The sequence below is a fragment of the Kogia breviceps genome, chromosome 1, assembly GCF_026419965.1.
Source record: "Kogia breviceps isolate mKogBre1 chromosome 1, mKogBre1 haplotype 1, whole genome shotgun sequence".
NCBI lineage: Eukaryota > Metazoa > Chordata > Mammalia > Artiodactyla > Physeteridae > Kogia > Kogia breviceps.
Window position 1 is genome coordinate 123,364,724 of NC_081310.1, and position 16,896 is coordinate 123,381,619.

Consider the following 16,896-nt stretch of genomic DNA (forward strand, 5'->3'; position numbering starts at 1 on the left):
AGATGTAAAATGCAAAACTTGCACGTTGCCTCTTTGTGTCACTTTCCCCAAGATCTGTATTACATGAAACTAATAAGAATGGAACTAAATACTTTTTTAATGGTGCTGTCTAAATGTAACCTGAGTTGAAATAAAATTAATTCCACAACAAGGACCTACTGTATAGCACAGGGAATTATATTCAATATCTTATAATAACCTATAACATAAAAGAATCTGAAAAAGAATATATCTGTGTATGTCTATATCTGTATATCTGAATCACTTTGCTATATACCTGAAACTATCACAACATTGTAAATCAACTATTCTTCAAGTAAAAAAATTAATTCCTTAAGTGTTTAAAAAAATAAAGTCCATCTTCTTATTGTTCCCAAACTTTACAAAAGAAGAATCCCTGAATCAAAATAATCAGAATGGTCATTTCCGTTCAGATGTTTGGTAATAAAATCTTTGCCTAATGTTGTGTTTTTTATGCAAAATCTCCAAACTCTGAAAATACTTCATCACTTATGGTATGCCTGATCACATAAATGTTTACTTGTACCTTGCTTTGTTCAAAAATGTTTAAATATGAAATCTAAACTATAACCTGGGGCTTCCCTGGTGGCGCAGTGGTTGAGAATCCGCCTGCCGATGCAGGGGTCATGGGTTCGTGCCCCGGTCCGGGAAGATCCCACATGCCGTGGAGTGGCTGGGCCCATGAGCCATGGCCGCTGAGCCTGTGCGTCCAGAGCCTGTGCTCCGCAACGGGAGAGGCCACGACAGTGAGATGCCCGCATACCACAAAAAAAACCCCAAAAAACAAAACAAAACACTATAATCTGTATTCAAAGATTTACACACAAAAATAATGTAGCTTATGAAGAGCTTTTCACTTTTTCCTACTTGGATATTTAGGATGACAGTCAAATGTACATTCAGAAATATGCAGGCCTTATGCTATGGCTATTTAAGTATCCCACTGAGTCTAAAATTGGCTTTAGTGACTACTCTCTTCATATACTTCTCCATCCAAATCAAAGTGCTTATCTTATATCTTGCTAGCCAACAATAATGAAAAACTGAAGCAATCTAGTTAATTTCAGTGTTTATCTCAATATTCTGTACAAATGAAAGGACTGGAAGATGGGGCAGTGGAAGGTGGCAATGGACAAGAGACTTTTTCTTATGTGCAAACTGCACTGAAATCACCAGATGTCTCTAATCTGCTGCCCATCTTAGTTCTTGTCTCCAAAGTTTCTCCAGAGCTCTCACATACTCCCTTCTAAGTTTCTGATACACACATTCGCAAGGCCTCTCTCACCACACTCACAATCTTTCATCTCAACAGTTCTTCTCCAAAGGATTATCAGTAAAATAACTGAGTCATAAATAACTATAGAAAAATATGTAAAGTGAATTTAGCTTTGAAATTTACCAGTCACAATTTTCTTATGCATTAAGTGGTACATAAAGTTTTCTTATAAAGGGCTTCCCTAAGCCTGGGGTGTATGTGTTTAACTAGGGGAGGCCTTCTGGTTGTACAGAACCATTCTGATTTCTTCAATGACAATCATTACCATAAAAGTATTTACTGAAAGCTGGGCTGGACAGCCATTGTACAATCTGATCTGGCAAATGCACAGAAACTGCACTCCAGATTACACAGTAAGGCACTAATTACCCAAATGAAACTCCAGGGGCACCTTGGGGAGATGCAGTACAGAGAATTAAGGAAGGAAATAATTAGTCACAATTGCACAAAGTAGCTAAATACAAAGTGAAAAAATGCATGCAGCCTATTTCCTGCAGAGTACAGGAAGCCTTAATAACAGAATATGCAAAAATACAAGAGAAATCCAAAAGAGAAACATGATTTCTACAGATGAATAAGAAAGGGACCAATCTCAATTTTAAATTACAAAAATGACTTTATTTTCTGTTCCTATGTACTACATAGCCAAATAACCTTAAGACATTGTATCATGAGTTTACACTATGACAGATCAACTTTCAAGCATTTTCTTGACAGTCTTAGAGGTTTTGCCCGCATTTGACACAATCTGAACACATATAGCGAGAGAAAACAAGCAGCAGAAGGAAAACTAAGTGACCACGTAAGGCATTGAGTTTCAATCCTAGTAAAAATATTCATTAAATAGGCAGAATCGTATGGGAGAGGGAATGGTATTCAGCAGAAAGCAAATTTATTCCACATCCAAAACCATGCGTAGGGACTGTTATTTAACATGGCCGAGAAATTAAGTTGTTCGAAGTTATATACCCCTTTCTAAGGTCTTCTAAATAAAAAAAATTCCTTGGGGTGGGAGGAGACCCTCTTCTCTCTCCCCAGAAAGAATTCAAGGATGTAACCTTTATCAGTGAAAGGCTCTGGGAAGATGGAGTAAGAGTGGACAGCTAGTTTGGAAGGATGGTATGTAATTGTATTAGAAGCATGTCACTGCGGCCTAAATCTGAAAAATCAATGGCATGTCTGGTCGAGGCTGTCCAGGCTTTCTTACAATGTATCTGAATAGACAAGAAAAAAAGTAAGAAAATCTTACCGACCCTTGAGGTATTTCCCTCACTAATAACTGTGCTGTTTTGCTATGGAACCCTATCTACCCTGAGTTCTTGAGATCCTACCAAAAATGTGAATCGCTTGAACGGCATTATCACATTCAGGATTTATAGGAGAATGTAAATTGAATCTTAATTTAGTCTCTAAACACAAATGGAAATTGTTTTGAGGTTTATCTTATCTATTCACTACTACAGATTGCTGACGGTTTTCATAAAGATAGGTCATGAGTGTTCACTGTTTTAGTAAACATATCATTACTACTGATCAGGTATTTGGTATGAAATTAGATTAGAGAGTAAAATACTCCTTAATAAATGGACTTTTCTTAGAATTCGGAACATAGACAACAGCAAAACCCTTGGGGGAAATGATAACAAGAGATGTAAAGATTTTTTCTTCTCTTTCTTATAACAGAAATCATAAGATAGCATATTGCAGAAATGTAGACTTTCCTCATCCCAAGTAACCCAAGGAAGATTCCACGTTGCTTAAGCCCCTCTCTATAAAGATGGCTTCAGAGGCAGATAAGGAGGCACCTCTAAATGACCAAAGTATTCACAGCAGGCTTATGTCCCAAGCCGTTCTGAAAAAGCTGTGCCTGCACACAGGATGCCATGGACATTGTTGGAACTCATTACAGTAGCTACATTGGAAACCTAAGGCAGAAAAAGGTGGGTGAATGAACAATCAGAAAATTTACCAGTGTAAATAACAGGTTTCACTGTTTCAAGAACATATCTATTAAAAGTGTTGTATTAAAAACAAAGCAAAGTGAAAACCCAACATATAACTAGTTTTCTGAGATGTGGTCTTCTTAGGTGAGTTCCACTGGGATATATTTAGATGCTCTGTTTCAACCAGACCATCCCCAGACAACTGTTCTACACTTAACCATTAAAACTGACCAGAAAGCATACTCACTATGGGTGTCCAATAGCCATAGGATTTAAGAGTACATATGATGCTTTTATATTTACATAAGCTGTTTTCATGAGTCTTATAGAAGTTGGAGAAATAGAGCTAGTTGTTCCTTTTTAGCAAGAGCACTTGTAAAAATACGAAAAGGATTGGGTTAATACCCCCTTTTAACACTGAGTTGATTCATTAAAGAACTTTAGAAAAGTCAGCAGTTCATTTACCTGAGTTTCCCAGTTAAAGGCTAAAGAGTAATTTAATGCTTTTCACTTAAGAATGTGAACAAAAATATACAATATTAAAAAGGGTCAGGGTCAGAAAATTTAGACTCAAGATGAAGTTTGAATATCTTGAATTTTTATAAAACCTAACAGAAACATCTATGAATTTTCCTTCCTAGTTAAACCATAAAGTCATAGAACTATATTGATTTACTGGATGTTATTTAGAACTTAGGCTAGGAGTCAGCCTGTGAAATCATTAAGAAAGTGAATCAAATTCTTTTGGCATTTTGAGCAAATTGTCACAAAGACTAATTATTAGTGACTTCAGTTATGAACACATATGAGATTATGAGTTAACATCAGATAAAGATTTCAGCATAAATATGATTTTTAACCTGAATAGGTCCATTTTAAGGGTGATATAGAAAACAACTATAAATTTTATCCAGAAAAATAGTGCACCTAGTGTTTTACCAGTAGTTATCAAAGCTCACCTTGCAACAGGGATATTCTTGTCATGCTCAGCCATGGACAACCTTCCAGATTTGTTTGTTTAAAACAGGTAGGGCTATGTTTCTAAATATAACACATTGTCCATAATCAGCATCCTAATGACATTCTAGAATTGAATATTTTATCCTACAAGAAATATAACCATGTTACTATTTTAAACATTTTGTTTCAATTCCAGGGCGAAATAAACCAGCTATACAAAATCACCATTGTAACATTTAAACACAGAGCAGAGACAGCAAAGCATTTTGGTCTACATGATTCAATTATTAAATAGATGAAAAGCATTTCTTCCCCAAATCCTTTACCCCACGAAGTATCATAACATTTAAAACACAATTGAGGTACATATGTCTGCTGAGTAGTTCCCATAGCTGTGTTCCATGTATGACTCAAAGTAGCATTAAACAAAGTCACCAGGATCAAAGTGTAACTTTTAAAAGCAGCATCTTGAAACCCCAAGCCATCTTTCTACTTTTCTTCATTAAGTCACAAAACTTCCTTAGGTCAGACTAGGGTTCCGAAAACAGTGTGAATTTGGATCATAAAACAAAATCCCCATGATAGGTAGCACTGGTCCTGGATTGAGGGCACAAATAGTGCTTTCATTTTCCTGTTCTATTCAGCTTAATAGTCAGTGAAAACTTTTGCCCAAAAGGAACAGAACCATTTTAGATGAGATAATTTTTTTAAGCCAAAGAGAGCAGACTTTCTGTGCTTGCATCACTAGCATTTGCAGCAAGGGCAGGCTTGAGGGAGATAGATTTATATACGTACATATACGTGGATTATTTCGTGTAACAGGCAGAATTTGAATAGAGATCACCGCTTCCACACTACCCAGAGGAAACAGTGTGCTTGCCTGGAGTGCCAGCTCTTTAACGGAGTGCTTTAGTAGCACTTTTCTTTTGTTCCATCGGATGTATTCACGTATAAAGATATCAAAGATGATTAAGTTACTAAAAAACAGGCTTCTGATTCTGATTTTTAAATTTAATTACCTATTTTAATTAAAATAAATTAGCTTTTCTAAGGTTGTTCACTAGTACTACATACAATATTGATATTAAATGGGAGGAACCTCTGTATTTCCTTTTCAATGATATTTTTTAAATGTTGGTAAAAATGTAAATCAGTTAAATTATAAATGACCAATTCAAGCAAGCTGACCATGGGAGATTATTGTCTTTACTCACTTACAAAATCCTTGCCTAAGGATAAATATCTGTCAGGTATGTGAAAGAATAGAATTTAGGGTTCTGTTGGAGGCAAGGGGAAATTTCGAAAATAATAGTCTATGACAATGCCCTTATGTGAGTTTACACTCCAGAGAAGTGTCTTCTGTAGAATGAAATACTTGGCCAATGGAGAAAGCAGCTGGAATTTAAATAACTAGCACAGATTCCTTGGTACACATACAATGAAAACAAAAATAAGGACCCTGTACAGGTGTAAACAAGCTAAAAATGACCTTGGCAAAATATCTTCATTGATTTAAAAAACACCAAAAGCATGCAACTTAAAATTCCCTTCCCTTCACAAGAATGAACTGAAAAACCAAAACAAACACAACAACCGAAACAAAAAAACAGGCGGAACCATCTGTTTCTGTCAGTAGAAAACAGTAATAGATACATTAGGTTCCAGGACAAATAAAACTTTAAAATATTAATATTGAAAAAATACAATTAAATTTTTATTAAAAATACATACTCCTTACTCAGTCTTTGTGTACATTTTGCTCTGTGTGAAAAAGAAAAAAATAATAAAATAGGAAAGGCATTAAGACTACCTAATTATTTATACTGTATTTGGTATAAGCATGTTTCAGTCAAACTTTAAACAAAAATAAGTTATTCTGTTTTCATTTGCTCCCGGACATCAGAAGGCAGGGTTTCAAACAGAGCATCTTCTACAACTAAACCAGCTCGCTTCAGAGCCCGACAGTCACCCAGTTCGGGAGGGAGAATTTCAAAGTGATTGCCTTTAACATCTAAATAGGAGAGAAACAGTAAATTTCCAATTTTTGGTGAAAGTACTGATAGGCTGTTTTTCCCAATCTTCAGAGTTTTGAGCTTCTTACAGAAATAGAGTTCATCTGGAAGGCTCTCCACTTTGTTACAAGTGATGGAAAAATACTGTAAACTTTGTAGAACTCCGATCTCAGGTGGGATAAATCTAATGTCATTGTAGGACAAGTCCAGGTATCGGATCTTGTTGCATAGGAAGAGGTGGGAAGGCAGCACCTCTATTTTATTGTGACTAAAGAAGAGGCGCTCCAGGCTGGTGAGTTTCTTTATATGCTCTGGGATGTAGGTGATGCTGTTATGCCACAGTTTTAGCACTGTCAACTTTCTCAAGTGCTGGAAGCTAACGATCTCTTCTATAGATTTCAGATTATTTTCCTTGAGGTCCAATTCCTGGAGGCTAAGCAGGCTGAATACGGCGTGAGGAATGCGCTCCAGGTCACAGTGGACCAGCTCTAGCTCTGTCAGATTGGTCATCTTCTTCAGATTGTTAAGCATCACCAGCTTGGTGCCATCGTTGTGTATGCACATCTTCTGGAGATGGCTGGAAACATCAACCACTGCCTGCGGGATTTTGGAAACATTGCTTTTGATAGAGAGAATTTTAAGGCTTTTGAGATCCCGCAGAGACTCAAGGGTGATATTTTTGGAAATATCGTGACTTAGAGAGCCAACCAGGTAGAGCTCCTCCAGGTTCCGGAGGCCATACATCCAGGGGGGCAGCTCCCTCATATCATCAAACTTGACGCTCAAGACCTTGAGGTTCTCCTTCAGGAAAGAGAGCGCCGCGCTGTGGATTTTGACCGAGCACTGGTGCAGAGAGAGCTCCTGGAGATTGTCTAGCTGCGCAATGGTGGCTGGTATCATGACATTCTTAATGATTTCAAGTTTTAGAGACTGCAACTCTGTGATTTCAAAAACAGTGTCTGGAAGGCCAGAGAGCATGATGAGAGGCAATTCCAGGCGGTTATGAGCATTTGTCTGCAGCTTCTGCCTCAGTTTATCCGGAGTCCACTCATTGTTTAAATTCAGCTGCTTTAATTTGTTTTCACTCACTTCAGATAGGAAGACTGCAAATCTCTTGGAATACAGAGGGTCGTACTGATCTATCATATGAAGCATAAAAGCAAAGTCATTTTTCACGTCTGGAATATCATCAATTCCAGTTTCCTGCCGGACATACTCAAAAGAGTACTCCCTCAGAGAACGGTAGAACAGCCAGTATAAGGTATAAAGGCACGTCAATCCGTAGATACTTACAAAGCACAGGTAGCAAAAGGAGAGTTTTGAGAACAAGTGTGCCATGGTATGATTGCAAGAAAAGTTTTTATATCCAGTCATGTCCTGAATGTCAACATTACAGTCCACTGTAAATTGGACTTTGGAAACCAGGGCGCTATTATATGCAATGATGATTAGGAATTTTATAACCTTAAGTACAGTCTGACGAACATACATAGCATATAATATATCACCTTCTTCTACGTGCAGCCTGAACTTCTTCACCTTCTCAAATAAAGCCTTCGCTTGCTCACCCTCCTTCTTATCTAGAGCCCCTGCAGTGGATTTGTCAACCACAAACTTCTCAGGAATTGACTTTAAAGACTGAGAGTTGACCAGGCTGCCTTCTGGACCAGACTGGGTGGTGTTGGACCTGCTCATGTTGTTCTTCCTGTTGTCCTTTTCTTCTGAGTCCTCCCCAGACACTTCAGATAAAGCCCGTGTGGTCCAGGGAGAGTCAAAACACTTCCCCAGGATTGAGATGAAATGTTCTATTTTGGAGCTGGAACCAGGGAATTTGAACCAAAAGTTGCTACAGAGCATGAAGACCAGGGTATGGATGAGGACAAGGTAAGGGAAATACTTGGCATACCAGTGGAGGGCTCGCTCATAGCACATCTGGTTAATAAAGCTGTACTGCTGAAGGTCCAAATCTGTCTTCAGTCCTTTCATTTCCACAGTGACTGGGTTAGTAGGAGACGGTTTCGGTGGAGGCAGTGGGGTGGTACTGGCCACTGCTTGAGAGACATTCGAAACGGAAGAGTGGTTCTGAGAAGGCTGCACTCTTTTTGGAAGGCAGATTATCTTGTCTTGCATGACCTGAAACAAAGAAATAATATTTTCAAATTATATTACTCAAAGAGCTTTCATAATGTCATTAGTGTGAAGAAAGCAGCAATAACATCTAATAAATGTCCATTTCCTTTGCCTGGAGAATACAATGTTCAATTCCAGCACTGAGATTTTTATTCTTAGTCCACATGTTGGAAAAATGAAATGTATCGATATATCTTTGTTCACCATGTCTAACTCATGACACAAAACGCAGCAGTTTTGTTAGGACACAGAACGATTCACAACAAAATAAATATTTAAAGAACATTCATGTATTTAAAAAAATTTGCATTTCTTCTCTCACTGAAGCCTGGGAGAATCAGTCATTGGTCTGGGAAGTACATCCTCTTATCAGACTCAGTCTTGAATTGGATGGCTCCCAAGATTTATATTAGTTTCTGTATGAGAAGCATTAAAAGGAGGAAATACGGGAGAAATTCCCGTATTTATCGTTTCCTCTTTTCTTTCTATCCATATCTTAGACATGCATAGATGAACACGAATGGCTTCAGTAAAATGGGTATTTACTAAGCTTTTGTAAAAACTATTTCTTCAGAGAAAGATGAAAAAATACAGAAATGTTCGATAGTAAAATAGCTATGTCTAAACTTGCTGCTTTTCACACAAAATATCACATCAACTTCTATCCCTCTACCAATGCTTCAATTTGTTAAAAAGAATATTTAGCCCTAAGAATGTCCAGCAGTCTCATAAGATTGCAGTTTGGGTAAGAGAGAACACATTCTTTCTGAAGATGAGGTAGGATGAGGCAAAATACTCCTTGAATCAGCCTGGAGGAATCATCCCCAGGAAGAAGTACACATAAGTGCAATCATCTGGACAATAAGCAAACAGTTCAGAGAAAGAATAATAACCAAGAAATTGATGGTAATAACATGGAATTAATAATGCAGGGGAAGTCTATTTGTACCTTATTATGTCAAATGGCTGAAAATCCATAGTGTATAATGATTTCGCAACAGCAAAGCTCTTTACGTTGATTCTAGAAGTAGAAACTGACTCTATTACAAAGTAGACTACTATGGCATGAGAATATGCCCATAACCTGGTGACATGGGAGATACAGCCCCATAGAGAGAAGTATTTACAAGGTTTGACAATGCAGTGGAGCATCCAACCCTTAGTTGAGTGTCTGATACATAGGAGACCACCAGTATTTGCTGAGAAAGTGAATGAATCTAGAACTGACACTAGTCCTTCCAATTCAGAGTTGCATAGGTCTGGGTGTAGACCACGTCTCCTAGGGATGAAGATAAGGATGGTGATTATAGTGATGACAGCAACAAAACTTACTGTTGTATTTAATATGCAATCCTATTCCAATAATGTCGTGGGTATTAATTATTTTAATTGTCACCTTAACCTGATGAGGCAGGTACTCCTTTTAACCCAATTTCACAGATGAGGAGACCAAGCCACAGAAAGGTTAAGTAATTTGCTTAATGTTATCAAGCCCAGGCCACCTGGACCCAGAGCCCACATTCTTATTTTATTTTATTGAATTTCTAGGATTAAACCAAAAAGATCTCAATTTGACTTTATCCTAAGTAACAAATTCCCTTATATAAATTATACATATTTTAGGGGAAAAGCTTATCTCTCCCCATATCCTATGCAGCTAACAATGAAAGAATGAGGTTAGGAGAAGAGAGGAAGTTTCATTTATAAAGATTTATAAAGGCTCCAGCCTAAAAGATATAGCAGGGGGCTACTACTTACTAGGTAAATCAAAAGAAGGCAGGGAAGAAAAACAAATGTAATTGCATTCAGAGGGTTCAGTGGCTACAGAGGTGTGAGAATGTTTGAGAATGCCTTCAAACATTTTAATCACTTACCTGATGTTAAACATGCCCACGTTTGTGGGCATATATATGTCTATTTATAATTATATCCATAAAATATTGCCAATCCATATGTCAAATATTAGAAAACTTAATTATTTTTCCTTTAAGTTTAAAATAAACATAAAGCTTTCATTTTAATCTCATCTCAATGGGGCATCCTTTATATTTCTTGGAGTTCAAGCACTCTACCTTGGAAACCTCTGGAACAGAAAATAGTAAGAGAGGGCTTCCCTGGTGGCACAGTGGTTGAGAGTCCGCCTGCCGATGCAGGGGACACAGGTTCGTGCCCCGGTCCGGGAAGATCCCACATGCCGCGGAGCGGCTGGGCCCGTGAGCCATGGCCGCTGAGCCTGCGCGTCCGGAGCCTGTGCTCCGCAGCGGGAGAGGCCACAGCAGTGAGAGGCCCGCGTACCGCAAAAAAAAGAAAAAGAAAAGAAAAGAATAAGAGAAAGCCTTGACAGATGCCAGACTATCCTGAAGAAATATCAAAGAGAAAAAGTAAGAAAGTCAGTGTTTGGGGTCATATTCTAGATGTTTTCTCATTCGTGGTCTCATTTAATGCCCCCAATAATCTGTGAAGTAGGCATAAGGTAGGGGCTACAGACCAGCAGGGAAAGAAATGCTTCCCCAGCACCTTCTCCAAGAGTGACACCTTTGAGCTAGTATGTTAATATGACATTGTTAATGACATGATGAAAATAGAGACAAGCTAGAAGGTAAAAAGGCAGGCACCTTCTGGAGGTGCTAAGTCCCTGCCAAGCAACCAGGGGTCCCATTACTGCCCCCTGCCCAGCCCTTCTCCAGGCTTGCTCCTCATGCGGGAAGACAATAAACCTCTGGAGCTTGGCTGCTGCAGAGGGTTTCAGGTTATGCCCTGCACCAGGGTGCCCAGCTGAGGGGCAAGTGTGGGCTGAAATCCTGCTTGTGCCCCCCTTGCTCAGCTGTTCACCCTCATGAGATGCCTTTTTATATTCTGCACAAAGGTATCTGATTGGCTAGCATCTGCCATGCTAGAGAGGTAGGTCATTTCCTCCCCATTCTACAGAAGAACCCAACTAAAGTTCAGAGAAGTTCAATCCCTTGCCCACGTTCATATAGCTAGGAAACAGCAGAGCAGACTAGTATACTTCCACCACTCCAGAGAGTCTCCGCATTTCTCCAAGTTTCTGTTACGATGGCTTTAAGAGAACAGCCCAACGTAGGAGGGGAACACATAGACAATCTCCAGAAGTTCCTCTCTGCCTTCTGATGTCATATTTCTTTCAATCTTCCCAAAGCTGTATTTTTTTTTTTTTTTTCTCGGTACGCGGGCCTCTCACTGTTGCGGCCTCTCCCGTTGCAGAGCACAGGCTCCGGACGCGCAGGCTCAGCGGCCATGGCTCACGGACCCAGCTGCTCCGTGGCATGTGGGATCCTCCCAGGGGCACGAACCCGAGTCCCCTGCATCGGCAGGCGGACTCCCAACAACTGCGCCACCAGGGAAGCCCAAAGATGTAATTTTTAAAATGTGCCTATTTAAAGCCCAGGAAGGTGAAGACAGTGATCTATTTTCCAGAAGCTGTTAACTACTCAGAAATTAGCACAGAGTAGAAAAAGATACTGGAATTTAGTCACTACGAACAATAGCTGCTCATGCAGCCAAGCGAACACATCCTAAGGAAACTCCAGCAGAGACACAGCTCACAGTTGAAGTCCCAAAGAATGTGATGGCAGGTTGTCTATCCAGGACTATGAAAAGGAAGAGGGCAGGTTACAGAGTCCAATAGTAAAGAGTGTGAGGACTTAAACAGTGAAATAGCCACAGTAGAGAGGAAGGAAGTTATCTTCCCTGGTTAATGGAAACTCTGCAACACTGTGAAGAACTGGGAGAAGCATCAATATTTTCAAAGGTAATTAAGAGAAAGAGAGGAAAAAAAGAGAAAGAAGTAAAAAAGAGAAAGAAGACAGAAAAAAATAAGGCAGATAGGTTTCTTTTAAAAAACGAAAAGGGTAAAGGGTGTTTTTGTGGGATATTTGTAAATAGCAGCTTGTAAGAACTTGAAAGTTTGTTTCACCTTTTCTGCTCTTTTGAGAAGATTGTCTAATTAAACCTATACCTCACTTCTTTTTACCTTTACCCAGAAATTTAAAGATTAAAGTACAAAACAAGCCTTAAGGAAAGGCTGCAAAACAAATTGCAAAGGCATAATGGTAGGGTTCCAGGCTGCCGGTGCAGGGCTAAGGGAGAGTGCTTGGGGTAAGACCAGGGAGAAAGCCACCACCCACATCCCATTCTACAAACCATCGAGGCTCAGACCATCACCACCAGCTCATTCATACACACACGTCATTATGACAAGGAATCCCATCCTTTTCTTCTAGGGACAGCCCTCAGACTGCCTTTGGAGGAAAAAGCATTGAGACTAGAGCTACACAGAGTGTTTATATAGGGGGAGGGCGAGAAAGAGGGGAAAGAAATGAGGGTAGGGGGAAGAGAAAAAAATTTAAAAATCAAGATGAACAAGAGAACCTGATCCACAATATAGCAAGGTGAGAATGTTACTCTCCTAAAAGCAGATACGAGAATAAGTCTTGAAAAAAATTTTTTTTTGATGTGCACCATTTTTTAAGTCTTTATTGAATTTGTTACAATATTGCTTCTGTTTTATGTTTTGGTTTTTTGGTCACTGAGGCATGTGGGATCTTAGCTCCCCAACCAGGTATCAAACCCACACCCCCTGCATTGGAAGGTGAAGTCTTAACCACTGGACCACCAGGGAAGTCCTCCATGAGAATAATTCTTGAACGAAATCATCTATGCTAAAGAAAATATCTCAGTTAGTTTGGGAATGAGGAAGATAGGGATATAGAAGGGGGTGAGTCACTGAGGGCAGAGGTCAGGCGAAGCCAGGAAACAAAGATGCTAAACCCCCCACGCTGTATTGGGATGAACAGGCTTGGAGGTAGGAGGAGTGAGTCAGCAGAGCAGAGAGGGGCTAGAATTGAAGGAAATAGCTCAAGCAACATGGTAGGATGCTGGGGTGTACACTCTTTATTTCTATTTTGAGATGTAAATACCTTTCACTCTTCCCTAAACCTTCGGTAAAATCTGCTAAACACAAACACACACACCCCTATTATGAATGAATTTTGTGGAAATCACAGCAAAAAAAGACAAATTTCATGCTTGGATCAAAACTGAACAGACAAGGAGAGTTTGCGTGGGATGCTAAAAATCTATAAACTGTTTCTATGGCAGCAGGAACTGGGACCATGAGAACCTAATTCTTCTAGGAGTCTGTCAGAACCTAGGCCATGGGCTGGAATTGGATCCAATATCCTCTAGGTCCTAAGGAGCAGCTGACAGCTAGTAACGTAAGTATATAAAATGCTCCTCAAGACTCTACACTTAAAGTTCCTAGAGGAATAAAAAATATACATGTAAAATTGTTCCATGTCTGTCATAATATCTAGGTAATATTTCTGGAAAAGAAACACAAGGGTTGCAGTGATTGGAGAAATGGGCTCACTAAAGTTGGATTCATGAATTCCCATTTGCAAATTATTGTGAGATAACACCACAGCTGTTTTTGAAAAAAAAAATTCTAATGTCAATGAAATAAACTGAATTTCTTGTTTTTACTTTCTACAGGGGGATGTCTTTCAAGAGAAACAAAGTAAAATTTAAACTTCTTTAAAAAAGGAAGCAACCCATCCAAACTATGCCCATTTAAATGCTGCTCAGATCTAGGAAAAGAAATCAAATATTTAAAATTGTAATTATCACATTTATACTAGCAAAGGGATGCATTTTTAAGTAGAGTATGTACACTCTTTTTTTTTTTTTTTTTTTTTGCGGTATGCGGGCCTCTCACTGTTGTGGACTCTCCCATTGCGGGGCACAGGCTCCGGACGCGCAGGCTCAGTGGCCATGGCTCACGGGCCCAGCCGCTCTGCGGCATGTGAGATCCTCCCGGACCGGGACACGAACCCGTGTCCCCTGCATCGGCAGGTGGACTCTCAACCACTGCGCCACCAGGGAAGCCCGAGTAGGTACACTCTTGATCGCATATTGAAGTACCCCGCATGGTCAATGTAAACTTAGGGCCTTTTAATAATAATTTTCACAGTTTTAAATCATTAATACTCGTCTACATCTTTGATTGTTTATATTTGATAATGGTTATTTGATTCTCAGTCCCTTTTTTAGAATCATAACACCCATTATTATAATGTAAAAATAAGATCTACTTAATTTAGGCAGTTTCCAGAAAAGGACTGCAGTGAGAAGCAGCAGGGAACAGTGGTAACATGTTGAAACAGTTTCACATTTGCATGAATGAGACACCAAAGGGCTGAGGTTCAAACCAAACCAAATCACTTAGCTTCAGAGAAACTGCTTGTATATATAACAAAAATAAAGCAACATAAATAAGGGCCAGCTTATCTATTACATGAGGGAGACATAAATGACATCGATGGCGGTGGTGTAGGATGTGTAGAACACAAGTGCTGAGTAGTTCTGCGTGTGCCTCAGGAAAAATCAACCATTGTGGAGGTTCTGCTGTACATCAGATATATTAGAGATACCAGGAGCAATGCGCCCTTCAAGGTCAAGCACAGGAGAAAGACAACTGAATCAGTCATGAGTGTTGCAAGTGCTCAAATTCATGCTCATCTTTCACCATGAACTTTATAATCAACTTTATAGTCTAGATCCAGAAAAAAAAAACAAACCCAAAAACCTTGGTGGTATTTTTATTGGGATTACATTACATTTATAAATTAATTTAAGAAGCACTGACATCTTTATGGTGTTGATTCTTCCTCTCCATGGTGTGTGTTTCCACTTGTTCAATCTAATTTTGTGTCTCCCAAGAGTGTTTCATAGCTTTCCCCAAATAGATTTTGGACATTTATTTTTAAGTTATGCTTAATTTAACATTTTGCTTGGTGCGTACTCTTCTGGATCTATATCTGTGCATTTACAGAAACATGACATATAAACACATGGGATCTTCCTACATGAGTTGTTCTTGCACCTTGAGTTTTTCACTTTCATAGTATGTCTTGGAGACCTTAACACATCGGCACATAGGGATCTACTTCATTCTAAGTGCCACATTATTACATGGTGTGGATGTGCTATAATTTATTAGAAACATTCCAACGACGATGTGCACTGAGGCAATTTTTAACTTAAAAACAGTGCCAGTCTCAAAAAAGTACAGGCTGCCTGATTTTACATGGCATTCAGCAAATCAGGCCAGAGAACAGATCAGTGGTTGCCAGAAGTTCACTGCAAAGGTTCAGAACCAGGGAATTCCTTGGGATGTTGAGATTCTTTTGTATCCTGTGTGATGTTACAAGAATTGATGCATGTTTTAAAATTTAAATACATACCTTGTTTTGATAAAGAGTGCATTTTAGAAATGTTGTCTAATATTAACAGAGCTCCACCAGCTTTTTCCTGTTTTTTAAATATCCTTCTTTAATCTCTATTTTGCACTTTTGTCTGTGATTTTGTTTTATTTTTTTAGGTGTCTGTTTTATGTATTTAAAAAAAAATCTAAACTGATCACCTCTTTCTCTTACAAGTGAATTTAATCTATTACATTATTTTGCTAACCTCACTCATATTTGGATACTTACTGATATTTGGATTTCCATAATTTTATTTTATTTTTTTAACATGTTTATTGGAGTATAATTGCTTTACCATGGTGTGCCGTATAACAAAGTGAATCAGCTATACATATACATATATCCCCATATCCCCTCCCTCTTGTGCCTCCCTCTCCATATTTTTATTTTTATATATACCGTTTCTTCCTCCTTCCTGCTTTCTGTTGCATTGATAACATCTTCCACATCTCCCATTTTCCATCCTGCTTCAGCTGGTTGGGAAGGTGAAGACTAAATTTCTGTAATAAAGGTTATCTATAATTTCTCAAAATGTATATATACTTAAAGCTTTTCAGAATCCCTGCCTCCCCTTCCAAGCATATTTTAACTACCCGCTGAACTATCCTGTTTTGTTGTTCCCAGAGTTTGTTTTAGCTTTCCTTTGAAACATACAATTAAAAAAAAAATCATCTATAGTTGATTGTGATTATTTACATATTTATCATGTACTCACCAATTTTCTTAGATCCTTTATCTTGCCCCTGGGTTCCTTTTCCTTTTTGGTTAAAGTATCTCCCTTAATAATTCTCTAGGGTAGCTTTGAAGATTTTACCTTTAACCCCAGATCTTCTATAGTTTCACTTTAATTTTAAGTGTATGTAGATGAACACTGCTTGATATCTGTAGCTAAGGACTTGACTTTCTTCAAGTTTGGAAAACTTTAGCAAAATCTCCTTAAATAATTGCTTCAAAACTTGCTTCATCATTTCTTCCATTTTTTTCTGCAATTCCTATTAGATGTATGTTAGAGTCTCCCAACTGATCTTCTACGGGTGTGTGTTTGTGCTTTTTAATCCCTGTCTCTCTCTGTGCTGGCCTCTGGGTGACTCAGAACTCTTATCTAATTCATTACTTCTTTCTACAACGGAGTACAGTGTCATTATTCTACCTATTGATATTTTAAAGTTCAGTGGCTTTTTTATTTCCATGATTTCTAAATTTTTTATATCCATTTGATCTTATGTCATATCTACCTACTTTTTTTTTTTTTCTGCGGTACGCGAGCC

The 16,896-nt window shown here is 38.6% G+C and overlaps 1 protein-coding gene across 1 annotated transcript in view; it reads right to left on the reverse strand.

The window, feature by feature from the left end:
- Positions 1–1,893: 1,893 nt before the first annotated feature.
- LRRC8C (leucine rich repeat containing 8 VRAC subunit C) overlaps positions 1,894–16,896 on the reverse strand; it is a 92,471-nt gene continuing 77,468 nt past the window's right edge. The window contains exon 3 of the mRNA XM_059040489.2: positions 1,894–8,345. Within this exon, the coding sequence (XP_058896472.1) occupies positions 6,072–8,345 (2,274 nt within the window). The 3' untranslated portion in view covers positions 1,894–6,071. The remainder of the gene's footprint in view (positions 8,346–16,896) is intronic.